The 20,570-nt window shown below is 49.6% G+C and overlaps 9 protein-coding genes across 9 annotated transcripts; 4 read left to right on the forward strand and 5 right to left on the reverse strand.

The window, feature by feature from the left end:
* Nucleotides 1–810: 810 nt before the first annotated feature.
* VC83_07979 (uncharacterized protein) lies at nucleotides 811–1,257 on the reverse strand (the record flags this gene model as incomplete). The annotated part of the gene is made up of 1 exon (XM_024471542.1): nucleotides 811–1,257. The coding sequence occupies one exon, from the start codon at nucleotides 1,255–1,257 to the stop codon at nucleotides 811–813; it is 447 nt and encodes a 148-aa protein (XP_024321307.1).
* A 72-nt stretch (nucleotides 1,258–1,329) lies between these two features.
* Nucleotides 1,330–1,896, forward strand: VC83_07980 (uncharacterized protein; the record flags this gene model as incomplete). The annotated part of the gene is made up of 2 exons (XM_024471543.1): nucleotides 1,330–1,625; nucleotides 1,779–1,896. Exons 1-2 carry the CDS (start codon nucleotides 1,393–1,395, stop codon nucleotides 1,894–1,896), a joined length of 351 nt encoding a protein of 116 aa, XP_024321317.1. The 5' UTR covers nucleotides 1,330–1,392.
* Nucleotides 1,897–2,970: 1,074 nt separating this feature from the next.
* VC83_07981 (uncharacterized protein) lies at nucleotides 2,971–3,835 on the reverse strand (the record flags this gene model as incomplete). The annotated part of the gene is made up of 2 exons (XM_024471544.1): nucleotides 2,971–3,704; nucleotides 3,760–3,835. The coding sequence occupies 2 exons, from the start codon at nucleotides 3,833–3,835 to the stop codon at nucleotides 2,971–2,973; spliced, it is 810 nt and encodes a 269-aa protein (XP_024321316.1).
* Nucleotides 3,836–5,276: 1,441 nt separating this feature from the next.
* VC83_07982 (uncharacterized protein) lies at nucleotides 5,277–6,693 on the reverse strand. The gene is made up of 5 exons (XM_024471545.1): nucleotides 6,169–6,693; nucleotides 5,992–6,114; nucleotides 5,846–5,936; nucleotides 5,752–5,781; nucleotides 5,277–5,703 (listed from the first exon to the last, which is right to left on the reverse strand). Exons 1-5 carry the CDS (start codon nucleotides 6,434–6,436, stop codon nucleotides 5,388–5,390), a joined length of 828 nt encoding a protein of 275 aa, XP_024321220.1. The 5' UTR covers nucleotides 6,437–6,693; the 3' UTR covers nucleotides 5,277–5,387.
* A 105-nt stretch (nucleotides 6,694–6,798) lies between these two features.
* Nucleotides 6,799–7,981, forward strand: VC83_07983 (uncharacterized protein). The gene is made up of 2 exons (XM_024471546.1): nucleotides 6,799–7,041; nucleotides 7,090–7,981. Exons 1-2 carry the CDS (start codon nucleotides 7,019–7,021, stop codon nucleotides 7,880–7,882), a joined length of 816 nt encoding a protein of 271 aa, XP_024321219.1. The 5' UTR covers nucleotides 6,799–7,018; the 3' UTR covers nucleotides 7,883–7,981.
* On the reverse strand, nucleotides 7,974–9,264 carry VC83_07984 (uncharacterized protein). Its single transcript, XM_024471547.1, has 3 exons — nucleotides 9,215–9,264; nucleotides 8,711–9,145; nucleotides 7,974–8,649 (listed from the first exon to the last, which is right to left on the reverse strand). Exons 2-3 carry the CDS (start codon nucleotides 8,968–8,970, stop codon nucleotides 8,115–8,117), a joined length of 795 nt encoding a protein of 264 aa, XP_024321222.1. The 5' UTR covers nucleotides 8,971–9,145; nucleotides 9,215–9,264; the 3' UTR covers nucleotides 7,974–8,114.
* Nucleotides 9,265–13,342, forward strand: VC83_07985 (uncharacterized protein). The gene is made up of 3 exons (XM_024471548.1): nucleotides 9,265–10,226; nucleotides 10,277–11,057; nucleotides 11,106–13,342. The coding sequence occupies exons 1-3, from the start codon at nucleotides 9,773–9,775 to the stop codon at nucleotides 13,045–13,047; spliced, it is 3,177 nt and encodes a 1,058-aa protein (XP_024321221.1). The 5' UTR covers nucleotides 9,265–9,772; the 3' UTR covers nucleotides 13,048–13,342.
* Nucleotides 13,343–15,313: 1,971 nt separating this feature from the next.
* On the forward strand, nucleotides 15,314–15,814 carry VC83_07986 (uncharacterized protein; the record flags this gene model as incomplete). Its single annotated transcript, XM_024471549.1, has 1 exon — nucleotides 15,314–15,814. The coding sequence occupies one exon, from the start codon at nucleotides 15,314–15,316 to the stop codon at nucleotides 15,812–15,814; it is 501 nt and encodes a 166-aa protein (XP_024321318.1).
* A 4,098-nt stretch (nucleotides 15,815–19,912) lies between these two features.
* VC83_07987 (uncharacterized protein) lies at nucleotides 19,913–20,555 on the reverse strand (the record flags this gene model as incomplete). Its single annotated transcript, XM_024471550.1, has 3 exons — nucleotides 19,913–20,116; nucleotides 20,143–20,312; nucleotides 20,546–20,555. 3 exons carry the CDS (start codon nucleotides 20,553–20,555, stop codon nucleotides 19,913–19,915), a joined length of 384 nt encoding a protein of 127 aa, XP_024321223.1.
* Between the last annotated feature and the right edge of the window lie 15 nt (nucleotides 20,556–20,570).

Here is a 20,570-nt window from a genome sequence, read left to right on the forward strand (position 1 = left end):
TCTGGCTGTAACGGGTGCCGCCGTTACAGTACATATGGTATATAAAGCGTGTTACGCGTATTCCGGGCGAGCCGGAATACTGTAGTCTTTTTGGCTCAGTGGGATGTAGCGCGAGCGTAACCGTACATCATTACAAAGATACTGGACTAAGTTCGAGGTTCTTGCCTACTAACGTCTCTCTCTGGGTGGAGGGACGCACGCCGCGGCGGGTTGAAATCAAGCAACTTTGATTCTCTGAGCGCATTGAATTTACCCTTTGTTTGCTATCAATCATGTTGTGTGCCCAATCCTGAACACTTCTTGCCCCGGCACTCCAAAAATTACGATTGCGTCAATCGCTGTCGCGCCTGAATGCGGAGAGCACTCTTTTATGGCGTAATGGCACCTCTGCCCTACAGCACCACCATCGGGGATTTTTCGTCTTTCAGACTTATAGAACAATTCGATCTGGGTTTCCGAGTCCTTTTCCCCTGCTGAATAATTATTGTCTGTCTTATGGCGGCCGTGGACGGTTTACGATGCGATGTCGCCTCATTGGTTGGTAGTTCTTCACCGAGCGATCAAGGATCTCTAGTCAAGAGTGAGACTGCTAGGCATGTCGCGTATAAATATTAACTTACTGCATATTTTATCTTACATAATGCGACCGTTCTCTTCCCTCCTTTGTGGCCTCCTCACTGGGCAGCGAAGTCTGACTCTGCTACCTGCACGCGGTGCTGCCTACGAACCTTATCGTCATGGTAAGAGCACAAGAACTCACGCGTTCTATTGTTGGCTCCATCATTATTTGAGGGCCCAGTGGTCACTCCTTTACTGCCACCGTTTCTCGCTATCGAACTCTCCGCGGTACGAAACACTTCCGCCACTGTCGCCCCTCGTTTCCACACCAGGTCTTCGATCTTTGAAGCGTAATTCGTGACATACATCACCGCCAACATTTTGCTCTGTGTCGCTATAAAAGACATATAGAGATTGTGTCTCAATCCAACTGATCGCCTTGTTCCACCTATTCACCATGCTATAATTCCGCCGAAGTTCCAACACTCCGTCCTCCCTGAGACCCGTCCTCTCCACAAGTCTCCAAGGGGCCTTGAACCTACATAGATTTCTCTCCTTCGCCAGTCTGTTGATGGAGTACTTTACGCACATCGGGCTATGCCAGTAAATCTGAGTTGCGCCAGCGCAGAAGTTGGCTTCCTCATCGAACGCGGCAGAAAACTGTCGACCGTCCTGCATCATCGACGAAATGTCTGACATCGCTGATCGCTCCGACGCCACAGCGCAAGACGCTTCCTGATCGAGCTCCTATACGTATACTTAGCATCATCCCGAACGAGTTGATGGCTCGGCTGTTAGAACAACTGCGTATTCATTCCATCGCAATCAGGACATATGGGGCAAGGATGCGGGGCTCTTTCACCCCGAATGGGGCTGTCGGAGGAGAATCGCAGGATGGAGAAGTATCTGGTGCATTTCGGCCAAGGTCATCGGGCCTGTATTGGAAAAATTCAGGCTTTGATTGCCATGTGGAAAGCCGCGGTTGCAATATTGCGGAGATACAAGCTGGTGCATGCTGATGGGAGTGGTGCGGAGACTTCGTTGCAGGGGTTTGACATTGGCCCATTGTACGTTAAAGTCAGGAATAAGATAGTCGATTGAAATGATTGCTGTTGTAATATCTAATCCATGCTTATCACTAGTGCATTCTCGTTACAAGTTAGCCGTACTTAGTAGTGGTTCGTATCTGCTTTGACCTTATTCTGCTGATGATGCTCTAGGGGATTCTATCTTGAGCTGCTGCATGAGATTCTGAACGGAATTAAGGGCCTAGGAATGCTCGCTGTCAGAGCCGCCTCGGGGTTGTCCTGGGTGAAGGACGCGTCCTTTAGAACCTAGATCTTCTATCTCCTTGGCTGACATGCCGTCGCTTTTGAAGAGAAAGTACGAGCTGTTGACGGTGGCCAGCTGAAGGACCTTGATGGAGACGCTAATCGGCGATCTCGAAGACCTCTTTGCACGGTCTCATGTTTCGAGTTCCAAGCACCACCCACAAGGCCCTGTCGAAAGTCCTAGAAATTGAAGCAGAAAGCCAGAAGCATATCAAGAGCCGTCTTAAACATGCATCTTGCTGGCTGGCGTCAACAGCAACAAGAAGCATGCAGGAGGAGTTTTATTTGAAGATAGTCAGGGTACTAGATAATTATAGAGTGCATTAGATGAAGTTCTGGGAGGGCAATAGCTTCGCGAGATGCCTCGCGGGAAAGCTGCCTTGCAATAGTCTGCCAGCATGTACGTACATTGTCTACTACTTGGGTTGTACAAGCCACTCCTACCGAGCATAAACGCATATTCAACTGTTGTTCAGCATTCACATCTTACTGTGCTGTTAAGGTATTGCAGTCCCGTAACAAAACAAAGCCTATCATCACATTCCTCCATCGCGAGTTGTGGCTGATAATGGGGTAAGATCGTCCCAATCGATCGTCCCAATCGATCGTCCGGGAGATCGTCCGGGAGCACGGGAAGGTGCGAGCCACAAAGCCATTATCCTTACACTGCGCTTTACTAAAAGAGGTAAAACCTTGTGCTAATAATAGTGGGGCACGATATTTTATGAGAGTGTTTGGGAAAGCCGGTTTCGGGCGCTGCTGTACATGAAGGAAAGAAAAGATGCTAACTTACCAATTTATTGCTAATCACTAATCACTACTAGCGAGGAAGAATAGCTTTGTACAAAACACACCCTGGCAATAGGTTTGTGTCATCCTGCGCATCTCCCCTACAGGCGGCCGAGGGACGTTAGGGAGTTTTATTTTATATTTTCTACCAACACTACGCCTCCCCTCTACTTCCTGCCCACTCCATACCCTTTGCACGCATCACAAAAGATATTAACGACTCTATCTCAATCTCCGCATCTCATACACATGCTGCTGCGGTCGAGCGAGCTCGAATCAGGAGGTAAAGCCTCTAGTTCTTGTCGGCAAGGAAGGGATAGTCGTATCCCGGTGGCTCAGGTGCAGCACGCTTGTCGGCGAGGAAGGGATAGTCGTATCCCGGTGGCTCAGGTGCAGCACGCTTGTCGGCGAGGAAGGGATAGTCGTATCCCGGTGGCTCAGGTGCAACACGCTTGTCGGCAAGGAAGGGATAGTCGTATCCCGGTGGCTCAGGTGCAGCACGCTTATCGGCGAGGAAGGGATAGTCGTATCCCGGTGGCTCAGGTGCAACACGCTTGTCGGCAAGGAAGGGATAGTCGTATCCCGGTGGCTCAGGTGCAGCACGCTTGTCGGCGAGGAAGGGATAGTCGTATCCCGGTGGCTCAGGTGCAGCACGCTTGTCGGCGAGGAAGGGATAGTCGTATCCCGGTGGCTCAGGTGCAACACGCTTGTCGGCAAGGAAGGGATAGTCGTATCCCGGTGGCTCAGGTGCAGCACGCTTATCGGCGAGGAAGGGATAGTCGTATCCCGGTGGCTCAGGTGCAACACGCTTGTCGGCAAGGAAGGGATAGTCGTATCCCGGTGGCTCAGGTGCAGCACGCTTATCGGCGAGGAAGGGATAGTCGTATCCCGGTGGCTCAGGTGCAACACGCTTGTCGGCAAGGAAGGGATAGTCGTATCCCGGTGGCTCAGGTGCAGCACGCTTATCGGCGAGGAAGGGATAGTCGTATCCCGGTGGCTCAGGTGCGGCACGCTTGACAGTAGCACCTGTTCGAACTTGTGAGCTTATGGGACGACGGTCCTAGAAAATTCTATTGCTTACCCTGAATCTGAGCAGTTGGGGCTGAGAAACCAATCTGGGCAAAGGCCAGGATGGCGATAGCAGTGGCAGCCTTCATGATTGGATACTGATGTAGAAGATAATAATATAGAAGATGATGATGTAGAGGTGGACTTGGAGTGGGAAGAGAGAGGCTCTTATAGTAAGAGTGCCTTCTCTCCGCGTCTTTGCTGACTGTGGACAATGAGACTTGGACCTTCCGTTTTCGATGACTAGGATTTTTGACCCTGGGAGCTTTCAAGGGGGTGGGGTTAAATCATCTAGTGATGTCGAATATTATGGAGCTTGCATCGGCAATCTTGATCCAACGGGAGCTGGATCAAGATTGCCGATGGCAAGCCAAGGTCGAGATTAGCATTGCCACACAATGGTGTCACTCCGCCGAATAGTTTCGTGCCCGTATAGCAGAGTGCTTGGTCGTTCCCAACCGTGTTGAGCGTGGGTCATAATATCTATGCGATTATGACCCACGCTTAACACGGATCGGTGATTTTAGCCTTTTGTCAGACTGTTTTGACATACGATAGCCTCAGCCAACGCGGTCGTTACAGAAGCAATGTTTCATCCGGAAAGGCTGGGAAGGTCTTGCTTGGGAATGTGACGGGGAGTTATTTGACTGGGATCAAGCAGCAGGTCTTGTCCGCCCATTCTTGTGTCATGTTTACGTGAGAAGAGTCTCTGTGTTACCGGCGAACTATGAAGAGTTTACCTAGATTGCCGGTCCTAGTCAAACCTTTGGGGGTATACAGTCATCGGACGAAAAGGTATGGCTCTTTTCAAGCCACTTACATCCGCTGATCAATTTTGCTCTTACGAACTTCCTTAAACGTAAATTTGGCATTCCGATTATCTCTTGTAAGTGGAGAATGTTATACGGGGCGGTTGATAGTATTGGTCCTCTTTTGTTACAAATAAAACAGCTCTGCGACTAGAGGGTGCCGTTAGTATTAGACAAGTTCCATCTAGCAAGTGAATTTATTTCTCGTCACTCAGCTTACTGCATATAGCCCATGCTTCGATCTTGCATTTTTAGGGTACCTTCCTTATTGTGACGGGAAAAGTGGTGTTCAGGGTAGCACTACTTTGCCTCGATATTCCCGTCACCTTCCTATTGTAGCTGCAGTTACCTCGCTCAAATAGATAAGGCCCATGCATCGATCTTGCATCTTTCGGGTACGTTCCTTATTGTGACAGGAAAAGTGGTGTTCAGGGTAGCACGACTTTGCCTCGATATTCCGATCACCTTCCTCTTGTAGCTGCAGTTATCTCACTCAAAACAGCCGGACGCTTCAATTTTCTGCAGCTGCAGCCGGGTTGTGGTCAAAGACTTTACGTACATCTGTTGCTCGTTGCTTCCCTTCTCCATTGGTAGTTCAGAAGAAGGCAAGAGCAACTTGTTTTATTAAGTATAGACACTGGTTAGAAAGCAGCGTAATTTTTGTGTCTGCGTGCGGCAGAGTTTTATGAGGTTTATACAGATCATGATATCATACTTTGGTCTACTTTGAAGATTAAATTGCTGGTCTTGAGATTCGCAAATCATTGTAGGCCAAGTTGATCTGAAACCCAAGTACATCCTCTTTTCTGGCAATCACAGGCGAAGATCCTAGTCAAACATGCACCCCGAGTCTTTCCTCCCAAGCTTGCCTCGACTCCACAAGATTAAGGTCCGCATGGTGGTCTGTTACCCATGCCACAATGTCATCCCAGTTTTTACATTTCCTTTCCACCAAAAAGTTCGGGTTTGGTCGAGGATTCGGGTATCTTTTCTCTGAGACATACTCGAAGGTCAAAAGTTCAGTATCTGCATGGCACATGATGATCTGCCGTAAGCTGTCGAGGCAATGCCCGACGTGAATCAGTTGCATCGCAGGAGCTTCGCGAAGATCGTAGTAATCCCGGTGGATATAGATCCTGATCTTGTCTCTGAGAGGATGGATTAGTATAAGCTTCTCAAAGAATGAGGTCACGTACAGGCAGTGAAGTTGGTGGAAAACATCGAGCCTGTAGAGATAATGGAAATCGGCAATTAGCACTGGCAATATCAGGTTTGTTTTCGAGAGCTTACATAGCAAGATATCTGTTAGGGCCATCTGTGAGTTTGACTGAACTCTTTCCAATAGCATTCAGATCTTCGATGCCAACGGCTATCTCAGTTACTAGAAGCCACCAGTGTTAAGTGAATTTATGAGCAAGGTGCCAGTGATGTCTTACAATTATGATACGTGAGCCATGCTGCGGTTTGAGCAGGATTTGGAGCGCCCTTGAACTGATTTTCGTCCCAAAGACTGTTGTTCATAACCACTCTCGAATACGCGCTTACATCATTGGCTGGAGCTGTTGGTAGAGTCAGTATTCTGAGCTGAAGGCATTTTGGGTAAGCCAATTCACATGGAACATTTTGGTTGAGCAAAGGATTATGTGTCTTTCCGGTCTGCCCAAGAATTATCAAGGTCCAAGTAGTGTTGAGAAGTGCAAACAACAGATGAGGGAGGTAATGTCGAAGAGATTTGGCAGTCACTATGTCTTTGTATTTTGTGATATGTTTTTGAATCGAAGGATATAATAGACTCTCCTTGCTTTCCTTCTCATCGCCGGTGTTGTCCGTCAATGTAGTGGAATCCTCGGATAAAGAGTGGTATCTGAATGACTCGGCCATAACTCTCACTCGAAGGTAGTCGAAAGTTGTCAAAAAGTTTCGCGCACTAGATGAGGTGAAGCAAAGGAAGAAGACTTCTTAGTGGCATTGTGCAACTGGTTTTCACTGTCGAGTCAATGATTCTTATCTCCTTGCAAGAAGAATTACCGAGCCTGCTGAATTAGGAAGGTTCGATCAGCCGTAGACCAGGCCCGATCTTGTCAATCGCATTATTCTCTCACAACACGAAAGCCGTCTAGTCGTTTCGAGAAGGTGGCCATCATATGCAGACCCATCAACATCGACGGGCTCGGATATTCGTGTCGGGCACGGCTGCACCCATAGTTCCGCCGGCCCGGCGCCACACACTACTGCAATTCGCATGTAGGTAATGCTGGAGGCAAGCTACACAACTACACATTAAGATTTAGCTGATGCCGATGCTGATTGCCTGACGTGAAGCAATCACAACATCTATCACTTCTTGATTACTGTATCGGAACGCCACTTCCGTCACCGGAGTGAGAGTCCAATCTTACCCCTTCACCACTCAACTTAACATGCCGTCTGATTTTCTGACCTCCTCTGATCGGATTCATCAAAATGGCCGCAAGTACTTCAAAAAGGTAAGTTGTCTTGGGATAGTCTCGAATGTTGACTTACTCGGCTTCTAGTATGGACGAGGACATCAGAGAATCTCGCGACTTATCGAGAATACCAGAGACTTATCGATTAATGCACCAAGAAGAAGACAAAGACATGCTCGACGACCATTTGCTCCATACAAAACGGCTCGGTGACTACATAAACCATCATCGATACAGACATTTATGCACGGCTTTGAAGCTCATAGTGCTATGTCTCGCGGGCTGGGGAGTTTTCAACCTCTGGGAATTTTGGCCGGGCTCAAACCAGCCCCCGAATTCTCACACCGGCCACGATCATGCCGCTACACCAGATGAGTATATCTGTGACTGCGGGTCTTCAACAAAGGAAGCAGTCTCTCTCGGATGTCAGTTTGTGCCCATGGCAGCAGCTTGGCTCCCACCAGCCTGTATCGATGAGGAGCTGAGCCACGAATTCAACACCGCCGGCCCCGGCATCAACGGAGAATGGACATACTGGGCTGATCGTGACCATCTACACGAGATCAGTGAGAAAGATGTCTCACTTCTGGCTGATACTGGAGAACTGTTCTATGGGACTTGGGAGTGGCACGTCAAACATTGTACCTTCCAGTGGCGACTGGACTACCGTCGCAGGTGGCTGAATACGACCTTGGAGCCGAGATATGATCATGAGAGCCATATCACGCATTGCCAGATGATCATCTTTGCAGATCGGACGAAGTCGACTGCGAGCAATGTGAAGCTGAACAGCAGCAGCCATATGCCACCGCATGGTCATGAAATGCACGGAAAACGGTGGTCTGCGGTGTCGGAACCAATCATTCATTTGATTGATTAATAGATCCTCGCCGTCAAGATGCGTTGGGATCAGACTCGATTCCCGAAATTGTTGACAAGTATCATATAATATATATGTATCAAATTCGATGTTCTGTCTCTGCCTGTAATGTTTCCGACAGATTTCATTTGGAAATTTGTGTCTTTGTGTTTGATTCTTGATGATTTGAGAAACGCTTGTAAATATCTGTCTACCTCTTACCGCCGTAGTTCCTTATATTTGGGGCATCATATCAGACAATCGTCCATACATTTAACCCTAGCTTCATCCCCTTTCCAATCGGCAGCCCCGCATGAAAAGTTCTCATGTCTCCCGTACCGTCCGCATGAAGATTCTTCCAAAAGACGGCGCTTCCAGCCGTTGCCTTGAAAGTGAGTGCATCCAGGATATCGCATTCTACAAAGTCGCACCAACGAGGATCTTCCTTTGTCCAGTCAATCGCTATCTTGGGAAATTGAGTCCCGCACTTCTCGCAATCACCTTCTAGTATTCCGAAAATAGTGCTCTCGCGCTCTGCTTTGAATTCGCTGGCAACTCCCCAGTCGTAGTGGGCTCGGTACTCCTGACCCTCCTTGTACTGAACAACTTGGAGCATCTCGATCTTTTTAGGGGAGAGGAAGCCTTGGAAATCGGCGGCTCGTTTCTGGATACATTGGCCTACGGTGTCATTGTGTGGGAGGAATGCCGTGGAGCTTGTTCGAGAAGGCTTGTGGACTGGTGGTCCCCCATCTCGGCTTGCCACCGTTGATCGCCTCAGATTTACGTTTCTGGAATGCAATCAGTGCTGTGGTCTAAAGTTCAAAGATCGAGAGCTGGAGCTTTCCTTACGTGACATTGGCCAAATAGGCCCGCTCAGCTGGCGTGATGAAGTTTTCCAAATGAATAATCAGTGGATCGTAGGACACGATTCGGCTGACATATGGCTGAGGCTCGCAGGACGTGGTTCCGATTTTATCAGCGGAGGGTTGAGAAGGCCAGAAAATGTAAGGGAGGACGATAGAGATCAAGGCCACTACAGACAAACCCCATGAGTAGATCGAGGAGAGGGGGACACGATACTTGTCAGGTTTGATTTTTGAGGCCGACATGATTCTAGCTATGACTTTTGCTAGAGTAGAAAGCAGCTCACGCGAATGGTTGAAAGAAGGAGTATCGCGTCGTGACACAAGTGAAGACTTTCGTGTAGACGTCGTTCCCAAACACGTCCTGGCAATCGATGCCAGCGTGGCAATGCGAGCAAGGACTTCTTTGAACTGCTAGGATCTAAGTTGTGTGAATCCACGTGAAACAGGTAAAGAAAGCGGTGAGACGGCGTCAGTGACTAGTGCTTACCGAAGCTTCTTTTGCTTGTTTTAGTGTGGCTTATCCACTGGGTCTACAGTATTCTGTTTTTCTATCGAAAAGGATTTTGGGACTCGAGTGACTGACGAAAGGGGAAGGTCGCTTATTTCTTACTATCCCCAAAACATATAAAGGGGTTGTACCTGAGCTCTATTGTCTCACAATCAAGCGGGAGATCGTCACCAGCCTTATGGTAGTAGTGCGGGGCAAATCTATGTCCGTACGGAGTATGGAGCATAATCAGAGATATGGAAATCCATATCTCTGATTATTTTCGCTACATACTGGCGATAAGGGATAAGGACTGCTGGGGCAGGGGTGGGAGTCCATTATGTGGCAAGGCTCTTATCAGCACCTGAATATAGATTGCTGCCTAAGTTCACGCACCTCGTCGTGTGGTTTATAGAGCAGCTTGGCTGTGGTCATTTGTTGGCAAGCGTCCCAAGGCTGGCTCTGGCATTTCAACCTCATATCCCTTCACAACAAACCTTACCGTTATACTAGTCAGGTTACAATTATAATACCCACTCATAGGCAATCCATTTCCCCATGGCTGATCCTCTCACAGTAGTCGGCATTGTCGCCAACCTCGTTGGCCTCGTCGAGTTTAGCACGAAAGTCCTAGCGCGTCTCAACGACTTCCAATCCACCCTCGGGGAGATTCCAAAGGCCTTTCGACATATTAAAGCCGAGCTGCCAGTCCTGCAAGAGACGCTCAAACAAACCATAGACAAAATCGACCATGGTGCTATCAAAGACTCAACAAAGGCTGCACTGCTACCAGCCGTTCAAGGTTGCAAGATGCAGATTGAAGCGCTCGACGATCTGCTCGCCGAAACCCTACCAGTCGCAAGTGACTCTCGCCTCAAGAAGACTACAAAAGCCCTATGGAGTATAAAACAGGATAGCAAGGTTGAAAGCATTATGAAGACTCTCCGTGGTTATATCGGAACCCTTACATTCTACCACGCCGCTGCGTCTTCGACATTGCAACCAATGAAAGGTGTGTATCTACAGGATAAACCAAGCCTTGTAGCTAACAGGTAGTCACAGATACAAAGCTTGTTGAGATTCGTCGATGGCTGTCTTCACCCGATCCGTTGATCAATTACCGGAAAGCAATCGAACTCCGTCAGCCTGACACTGGGCTTTGGCTTTTAGAGGGCGAAGTATACTCTAAGTGGAAGAGAAATGCGTCATCCTTTGTCTGGCTGTATGGAATCCCCGGCTGCGGCAAAACTATCCTTAGCTCGACGGTCACTCAGGACATCCTTCTTTACTGTGCCAACGATCCTGGTAAAGTAGTTGCGTACTTCTACTTTGACTTCACCGATGCAGATAAGCAGAAACCCGAGCTTATGGTACGGTCGCTAATCTCTCAAGTCTCGGAACAATGCATTAAAATGCCGTCAGCCCTCGAGGCACTATACTCATCCTTGGATAAGGGAAATCGACAACCTTCTCTCGATGCACTGATGATCGTCCTACAGCAGATGCTTCAAGAGTTTCCACAGTCATACCTGATTCTAGACGCCTTAGATGAGTGCGCGGACCGATCTGAGCTGATGAGAATCCTCGAGCGGATGGCTGGGTGGCAGCTCGACAAAATGCGTGTCCTGGTTACAAGTCGGAAAATACGTGACATTGAGTGCTCACTTGAGGACATTGTAGACAGAGAGTGTATTATCTGCCTCCAACACCAAGTAGTAGACAAGGATATTCAAACTTATGTTCGCCAGAGGTTGTCCGAGGACAAGGGACTAAAAAAATGGCAAAAAGATGCTGAAATTAGGCGGGAGATTGAGACTACCCTTATGGAAGGATCTCGCGGAATGTAGGCATCTCATCCCCAGTGCAAATATGCCATATTCACATTCAGAAGGTTCCGGTGGGCTGTCTGCCAGATGGACGCATTAGGGAAGTGTCGCACTCGGGTAGCACTTCAAAAGGCACTAAAAGCGCTACCAACAACACTGGATAAGACATATGAAAGAATCCTGTGTACAATTAGCGACGAGGACTCAGAGTATGCCATACGCATCCTTCAGTGGCTGGCCTATTCATCTAGGCCGCTATCAGTGGAAGAGGTCGCAGAGGTGGTCGCTATCAACGTAGAGCGAGAGACTGCCTATGACCGGGATGAGGTCCTTGAAGACCCGATGGACGTTCTAGATATTTTCATGAGTCTTGTCTCAGTGGTTAAGACAGAAGTGCCTTTCTCGAGTCAACGGAATCGCCACTTGAGTACAACATTCCAGACTGTCACATTGGCCCATTACTCCGTTCAAGAATACCTCGTCTCCGCCCGCATCTGTGAGGGCCATGCCGCGAGATATAGCATGCGACCGGCTGCGTGCCATAGTTATATCGCAAAGGGCTCCATTGGTTATCTTCTCCAATTTGAAAAAGGATTGTTCGATCGTTTCGAATCTGCTGGGTCTCTCAAACAGGTATATAGACTAGCTCAATACTCAGCTGAGCACTGGTTAATCCATACCCGTAACGGAGAAGAGGGCGATAATCGGCTGAGTTATTTGGCCACGAAGTTCCTCTCCACAGGAGAGGGTGCTTACTTGAGCTGGCTTCGTCTATACGACCCAGAGAAATCATGGGATACGCCTAACTTTAGAAGAGGATTGGACTCATGTCCTAATCCACTGTACTATGCATCACTTGGTGCTATAGCTGACACCGCTAACCAGTTAATTGAGGAGGGCGTCGACGTCAACGCGCAAGGAGGACGATACGGGAACGCGCTCCAGGCGGCATCATGCAAAGGCCACGACAAGACCGTCGAGGTGCTACTAAGCAAGGGCGCCGACGTCAACACGCAAGGGGGACGATACGGCAACGCGCTCCAGGCGGCATCATTCGAAGGGCACAACAAGACCGTCGAGGTGCTGCTGAGCAAGGGCGCCGACGTCAACGCGCAAGGAGGAGACTACGGCAACGCGCTCCAAGCGGCATCAGCTGCAGGCCACGACAAGATCGTCGTGCTGCTGTTAAGCAAGGGCGCCGACGTCAACACGCAAGGAGGATTCGTCGGCAGCGCGCTCCAGGCGACAGCGGTGCTGCTGAGCAAGGGCGCTGGCGTCAACGCGCAAGAAGGACTCTACCGCAACGCGCTCCAGGCGGCATCAGCTGAAGGCCACGACAAGATCGTCGAGGTTCTGCTGAGCAAGGGCGCTAACGTCAACGCGCAAGGAGGAGACTACGGTAACGCGCTCCAGGCAGCATCAGCTAAAGGGCGAGACGAGATCGTCAAGGTGCTGCTGAGCAAGGGCGCTGACGTCAACACGCAAGGAGGAGACTACGGTAACGCGCTCCAGGCAGCATCAGCTAAAGGGCACGACGAGATCGTCAAGGTGCTGCTGAGCAAGGGCGCTGACGTCAACGCGCAAGGAGGAGACTACGGTAACGCGCTCCAGGCAGCATCAGCTAAAGGGCACGACGAGGTTGTCGAGGTGCTGCTGAGCAAGGGCGCCAACGTGAACGCGCAAGGAGGATTATTTGGCAACGCGCTCCAGATAGCATCATTCGAAGGGCAAGACAATACCGTCGAGGTGCTGCTGAGCAAGGGCGCTAATGTCAACGCGCAAGGAGGATTATTGGGCAACGCGCTCCAGGCTGCATCATCTAGGGGCCACAAGAAGGTCGTCGGGGTGTTGCTAAGTAAGGGCGCAAACGTTAATGCGCAAGGTGGGTATTTCCGCAACGCGCTCCAGGCGGCATCATCTGGGGGCCACAACAAGGTCGTCGAGGTGCTGCTAAGCAAGGGCGCCGACATAATGAGCAAGGGCGCTATGCAAGGTTTGCGAAGTTAAGTCTACCTCAAGCCCAACCCACCACCTTCCTATTAGTATTCCGTTATATATATTGATAAGATGTGATTATACTATCTGGTATCCAGAATACTGGGAATACTGCAAGGCCGTATTCACAGCCGATCCCAACGGAGCATGGGAGACCGAATACATACCACGATTTTTGGAGGTTGCTGATTGCTATGATGCTTGGAGCTATTATCCTCAAACTCTTGGATACTGAAACATTTTCTAGAGATAGCAGTGAATTGTGCTACATGTGCTGGGCACTTTCATTTCTAGGGAGCTGGGGGGGCGGGGAGGGCAGAGGGATATTATAAGAAACACTGCAATGGGGCTATCGTTTTGAGTGAATTAAGACTCATTGATATTCAATCAAAAAAATCGCATCAAGGAACATAAATTTTTGCTGTTCTTGTTCATCAGAAGAAATAGCTCGGCTTGAAACGAATGTCTTTGGATTCAAATATGATCCACACAATTTTCTAAACAATCATAGGTACCTGCCGAATTGGGGAGTCAACTTGTTCCACATGTACCGAAACCATTCCGACTCAGAGACTTGTCCCATGATAGCTGCACTTTGGAAACGAGCCTTGAACTCTGGGAAGGTTTCGCTAGCATGCCCCTTCTCTTCCATTTGCAGGTCGTCGAAGAGGTTTCTGGCCTGTTCCGTCTCGTTGCCTGTGAGGTAGTATGAACCTAGTAGATCCATCATCTCCTCATCACTGCGGAACCCATGCGTAGCGGACAGGTATTGGGGCTCTAGGTATGTCTTAGCCAGGCCGGTCATAGTTCCCCATATCAACGCTCTTCTCGAGACGTCGGTAAGGTATTGGTTCCTCATTGACTAAGAGTCGGTCCCGAATTGAGGCTCTCCATTGTAGGAAGGTATGTTCTATCCCATCGCTGAGCGGAGTGATTCTCTCCGAGATGGTAGATTTCTTATAGCGAGTCAGTGGGTCCTCGGTGTGCATTCGTGACGTGCTTGGGATCGATGGAGAACGAGTGTTCTGAAGAGGCGGCAATTGAAATGTTTCGGGTGTTTCGCGTGCGAGGCGTTCGTTGCTCCGTAGCTTCGACTGTGGGCATGGGGGCGTCCCCCGGCAGTGTGGACAGGATTCTGGTCTGGGCTGCCGTCAGGGTAACTAGTAGATCCTTGACCTCCTGTATCTGTGCTTCGAGGTGGGCCATTCAACTCGGGATGTCTTCGGATGGCACAGCGGTCGTAGCTGCAGCGGTGGTTTGTCTGGTAGTCATTCTGGGCAATTGACCGTCGTTGTCTTGGGGTATGTTTGATGTCAGCTTTTTCGACATATTGCCTAGGGTGTGTATCGGTACCGATACGAAAGAGCTTGACTTCCGGTAGCTTGTAGCTATCAACGCTCTTGTCCACAATTTCCTCTGTGCTAGGAGGGGGTTCTTAAGGATCTCGTATCCAATTTGGCGCCAACGTGTCGGGACTTTACCAGCTTGTTCTGAAGAATCAAACCCTGATCCACTGGCTGTCCGTGAGATCTCTGGAATCATGGCTATTTGAAGTCGTCAGGTCTCTCCTCCGAAACGTCACCGAGTCGCGGTCGATGTCGTAATGGTAGTTCTCCTGAGTCGTTCCGGTGTGGGATATTATTGAAGTACGACCGTCCCCAGCAGGCGTGATCTTTTTTTTATAATGTAAGGACACAGGGCACCCAGCTCACAGTAATAGCATATGAGAGTGGGAGTCAGAGGCTAAACGGATGCTATCCTATAGGTCTACTACGAAGGATACAAAAAATATGATGAGGAACCCCGTTGGGTCAGTCCCCTTAAGTACCCGAAACGGGTCCGACTCGGCTAACCTGCCCTAACTCTCCCCACGTGACCGTAACCTGCCCGACTCCGATCCCTTCCGTCACTGAGGGCGGAAGCATCCTTACAGATGGAGACGTGAAAGGGAAAGTAATCCACGCCATTGGCAGTCCTTTTACGGGCTACTAGCTTGAGATCAAGTAGTACGGTATTTCGGAGACTAAAAAATCCCATGAGAAGATCTCGCTCTGATCCATTGATGAGAGTTGGTTGCCCCATCTTAACTCCAAGGCCGAGGGTATTAAGCCTCCCGAGGTCAGCAAGAAGCCGTTGGATCCATTTGGAGTAAGTCAAGCCGTATTTTAAGATATATTTTAGATTGACAATTTCTTTTAGGGAGAGAATTGCCAGAACTGGCTTGAAAGTTATGTAGGTGTGTTAGTAAAGGATGGAGTAGTGCTGCAGTCGACTCGTGATGTCCTCACCAGGGCTCCTAAGATCTAACACTTGGGTCTGTTTTGTCAACAGGATTGTTAACTGGCGCAGCCGCGTCACGATCATCAAAAACCAATGGAATGGAGACTACCAGACCATGGTACGAGAACTTACCGCCTTCGACCAGGAACGGCGCCGGAACAACGAATTGAATCCGCTACCCGCTCTCGCAAGGACGTCCACACGTACCATGGATACGGCAAAGGCGTCGGCGTCGAAGCCGACTCGAGCCACACCCACTCTGTTCACCCGAACCACGTTCCTCCCCAAGCCAGCCATACCGGAACGTGTGAGAACCGCAGTCCCTGCGCCCTCAGGGAACTGTTTCAAGTGTGGCAAGCCCGGCCATTTCCAGGACAAATGCCCGCTCAACGCTACTGTCAAGGAAATCGACCGTAATGACCCCGAGGCAGAAGAACAATGGGAAGAAGCCGTGGAACTTCAATCGGATGCATCCCTCGAGGAAAACGACAAGGCCTAGGAGAATGCTCCTTCCTAGGTCTACACAAATGTGACCTGCGAGGACTAGACTTACGAGAACTCCTGGGAGGTACCCAGTTCTTAGTCGACACGACCCTGAGTATGAATGGACTCGGGGTGCAAACGAAGTCCCTAGCAGACACAGGATCAAATGGCTACCTCGTCATTAACAAGCCTTTTGCAATATGACTGTCGAAAGCGCTTCAGAGCCCCATACGGAAACTACCCTACTCTGTACCCATAGGTGGAGTTCAGCGCAAGATCCAAGGCCACGTATCAGAGTATATTCAGTTACACTTAACAGTCGAAGGAAGCCGGATATATAACTGCCCCTTTGTACTCCTGGACCTCGGAGCACAAGATGTGATAATTGGGAAGAAGCTTTTCAGCCGCTTCCGAATACTACTCGACTCTGCAAAGAGCCAGTTAGTATGGCCAAAGGAGTACCCGCCGACTCCTAGCTGGAGCAAGGAGATCACCTTGCCCTACTACATGCGAGAAACGTCCATTTGACATCCCGCCGGATGCGAATCGCAGGGATGCTGTAATCCACCGCGAAGACAGAAGCCGTGCAGGCGGATGCTCGATGAACATGAAAGTGATACCTTCAGGCTATGAAGAGATCACCGATATGCCACTGAGTCCTACCTGAAACCAAGAGGTTTCTCCCCCACTACTAGTGAAACTGGTACCTAGTTTCACACCCATATGGATATGCGAAATCAGTGCCAATGCATTCCATCACGAGATGATGCGAAGCGACTCTGAGTTCTTTCAGACTAGCATCTACGAAATTGACCAGATCATCCATGAAAAGGAGTTGGTAGAGGACGAAGAAACGCTTCCGCATATGCACCAGAAGTACACTGATGTTTTTTCGAAGTTGGAATCTGATCGAATTCCCCCACACCGCATATATGACCACAAGATACAGCTCGAAGCCCCTTTACCAAACGCTTTCTACCCGTTAAACTGACAGGGCACTGAAGAGCTTAAGACTACCAAGAAATACCTATTAGAGAACCTAGAGAAAGGCTTCATCGTCAACAGCAACAGCCCCTTCACGTCCCCTATTCTATTCATAAAGAAAGCGGATGGCAAATTGAGATTTTGCATCGATTACCGGAAGTTAAATGGCCTTACCCGGAACAATCACTACCCCATCCCGCGTATTGATGAACTACTAGGACGGATGTCAAAAGCAAAAATCTTCATGAAGCTAGATATCAGACAAGCCTTCCATCGCATATGGATGCACCCCGACTCAGAAGAGTCCACGAACTTTCGGACTCTCTATGAATCCTATAAGTGCAAAGTGCTGCCGTTTGGACTAACGAATGGTCCAGCAACCTATCAGCGGTATATGAATGACGTCCTGATGCAATATTTAGACGACTTCTGTACCGCATACTTAGATGACATCCTAATCTATTCAGAGGACCCTACGGAACACATAGACCATGTGCATAAGGTCCTACAGCATCTCCGAGAAGCTGGACTCCAAGCCGATTTGAACAAATGCGAGTTCAACGTCACCAGGACAAAATACTTGGGTTATGTTCTCACTACCTCCGGTGTCGAAGCGAACCCTGACAAAATCAAACCCCTTCGAAACTGGATCCGACCGACCACTGTTACGGGTGTGAAGTCCTACCTGGGATTCTGTGGCTTCTATAGACAATTCATTCGTAATTTTGGCAAAATAGCAAAGCGCCTCACCACCATCACTAGTCCCTCGGAGCCGTTCCAGTGGACAGACGAATGTGAGAATGCGTTCGAGGAATTGCGACGACAACTTTTAGCGGTACAGGCACTTCACCACTTCAACCCCGAATTGCCTATGAAACTGGAGACCGACTCCTCCGATGGAGTCGTAGCTGGTGTCCTCTCTCAAGAACACCCTGACAAGCAATGGTACCCCGTAAGCTTTTACAGTCATGTCCTATCCGGACATGAGATCAACTGGGAGATCCACGACAAGGAACTATTCGCAATAGTAAAGGCCTTCAGAAAATGGAGGCCCGAGTTGGCTTCGGTGCGCCACCGAGTGGACGTGTACACTGACCAGCGTTTGGAATATTTCATGTCTACCAAGGTTCTCACCGCGAAGCAGGTTAGATGGATGGAGCTACTCTCCGACTTCAACTTCTGCATTACGTACACCGCGGGCAAGAATAACCAGAAGGCAGATATTCTGAGCCGAAGAGACCAAGACTTGGTAACGCAGCAGAAAGTCAAGCTTGATAGTAGGGTGAGGGTATTGTTAGGTCCAAGCTGCCTGCACCCCCGAATCAGCACCGAACTCACCGAGAGCTACATAGCATCCATTAATTCGATGGACACCCTGAATCCCCAGATGCCTTTCGATTTAATAGAGGCTTTATGTGAGGACAACAGAGAGTCATTTCCAGAAACACGTGCAAAACACCTCCTACCTGACAGGTTCACGTTGAACGGCCGGCTTCTTCTATACAAAGGCCAGCTATGTGTAAATCGCCACACTGAGCTATGTATGAAACTAATCCGAGAAGCGCATGACCAGGTGTCGGTGGCACATCCTAGTGGCTGGAAAACCTATCAATTGATTGCCCCGAAGTACCACTGGGTCAGGATGGAAGCGGATTGTTTGCGCTATGTGAGTAATTGTGTGACATGTCAGCTTTCTCATACCAATGTCACCAAGCAAAGGGTTACTACACCCGCTGCCTGTACCCGAATATCCTATGCAACACCTCACCATGGACTTTAAGGAGTTCCTAAGGGACAAGCACAGATACGACAGCATCTTCGTGTTTATGGACTGACTCGGAAAGAGTTCAGTGACTATACCTTGCTACAAAACCACAACTGCCCGGCAAATGGCACAATTGTTCATCGAATGGATATACTGATTCGGACACACTCCGGAGTCAATTGTAAGCGACCACGGACCCCAATTCGTATCATCCTTTTGGCAGGAGATCTGTCGAATTATTGGCGTTAAGGTTAAGCTGTCGACTGCCTATCATAAGCAGACCGACGGACAGATCGAAATCGTGAACCGATACATCGATCAGAGACTGAGGCCTTTCGTATCTCATTACCAGGATAACTGGAGCGAACTCATCCCCATAATGGACCACGTGCAAATGACACTCCCCCACGCATCCATTGGCATGACCCCCTACTGACTCAAGTACGGAACCGATCCGCATATGAGTTGGGATTGGAACACCCTGAAAAGCACCAACCCCCGGGAGAATCTAAACCGAGATGAAGCCAAGGCAGTTGCAGACCGAATGCATACAGCATGGGTCCACGCAAAGGAAAACATGGCAAAGGCACAAGAGGAAATGTCTAAGCACACGAATCGACACCAAAGGGCCATCGACTGGGACGTAGGAGATATGGTGTACCTATCGACCAAAAATTTGGAGAACTCCCGCCCTAGCCGCAAGTTGGGCCAACAATGGGTCGAACCATATACAGTGTTGGAACAGATTGGGCACACGTTTCGATTGGAACTACCTACCGGTTCTCAAATACACGATGTGTTCTCACCTGACGTCCTCATGAAGGATCCGAACAACCCCCTACCTGGTCAGGATCCGCCTGAGCCTAGTGATAAATGGTGTAGAGGAATGGGAAGTGAAAAAGATCCTCACCGTGAGCCTCCGACGGAAGCAACTACAATACCGGGTTAGTTGGGTCGGACGATCCGGACCCAGAGTGGTACCCAGCGTCGAACTTCATGAACTCTCCCCATAACCTCAGAGAGTTTCACACGGAATACCCAGATTTACCAGGTCCACCTCGAGAACTACTCGGATGGGTTACGGCATGGGAGGCGGGCGAGGAACAAAACTACGATCATGCTCGGGAAGACAAAGCGGAAGAAACAGAGTCGTTACTATCTATGACTCTAAACTAAAATACCCTCTGAGCCAGGGTGCACTCACCACCGTAACTCTTGCGAGAGTCACCCTTCCCAAACGTCTCACTGGCGTCACAACAAGCGGCTACCACTGAGAGAGACGAAGGGTCGAAGCGACCCCATGCGAAGAGTCAGGTCCGAGTCCCCCCCGACACAGGGCCTCTCTCCATCCTACGCCCCATCCTCCTACACCCCATACTGGGCCCCAAACCCATCCCCCTCACCCTCATCACCCCCACCACCCCCCTTCTTCCTTCCCCCAGTGCAGTCTGGAACCATCGCGGTGACAGCGACGGCAGGAAGCCTGCCCACGGCAGCCACCACTTCCACCAAAAGAGCCAGCACACTCCCCTGCTCCGTCCGAAGACGGCGCAGTGACGACCGGATTTGCTAAACCGAATCAGCACTGAAATAACACAGGACAGGGGGATACTCATGGCCAGACCCGCCTCGAGGGTGGCGCGCGTTGCACGGAGCTCCTCGTAGGAGTCGCGCTCGGCAGCCGAGCGGAATTTCGGGACACTTTGGGCAGCCACAAGGGCCACCCGGTTTGCCTTTGCGGCAGCTGCTTTGATGGCGATGGGGTCTCAAGTGTTACAATGGTCATAGAGGTCATGATGCCAGTCCAGCAAAAGTAATCTAGATTGAATCTAAAGCGAGAAGAAGAAGAAGAAGGAAGGAAGGTGAGGCTATTCCTCATAACATACAGTTGTCTGCTTAGCGGTTGTAACCTTGGTGGCTAAGGCTACACCCGTAATCTCCATAACAACCATAATAACTGTAATAACCGTAATAACTGTAACAACTGTAATGTCATACTGACATTCATTGCACTCAGTTTGCT

This window comes from Pseudogymnoascus destructans, assembly GCF_001641265.1.
Source record: "Pseudogymnoascus destructans isolate 20631-21 unplaced genomic scaffold scaffold_21, whole genome shotgun sequence".
NCBI classification, from domain to species: Eukaryota; Fungi; Ascomycota; class Leotiomycetes; order Thelebolales; family Thelebolaceae; genus Pseudogymnoascus; species Pseudogymnoascus destructans.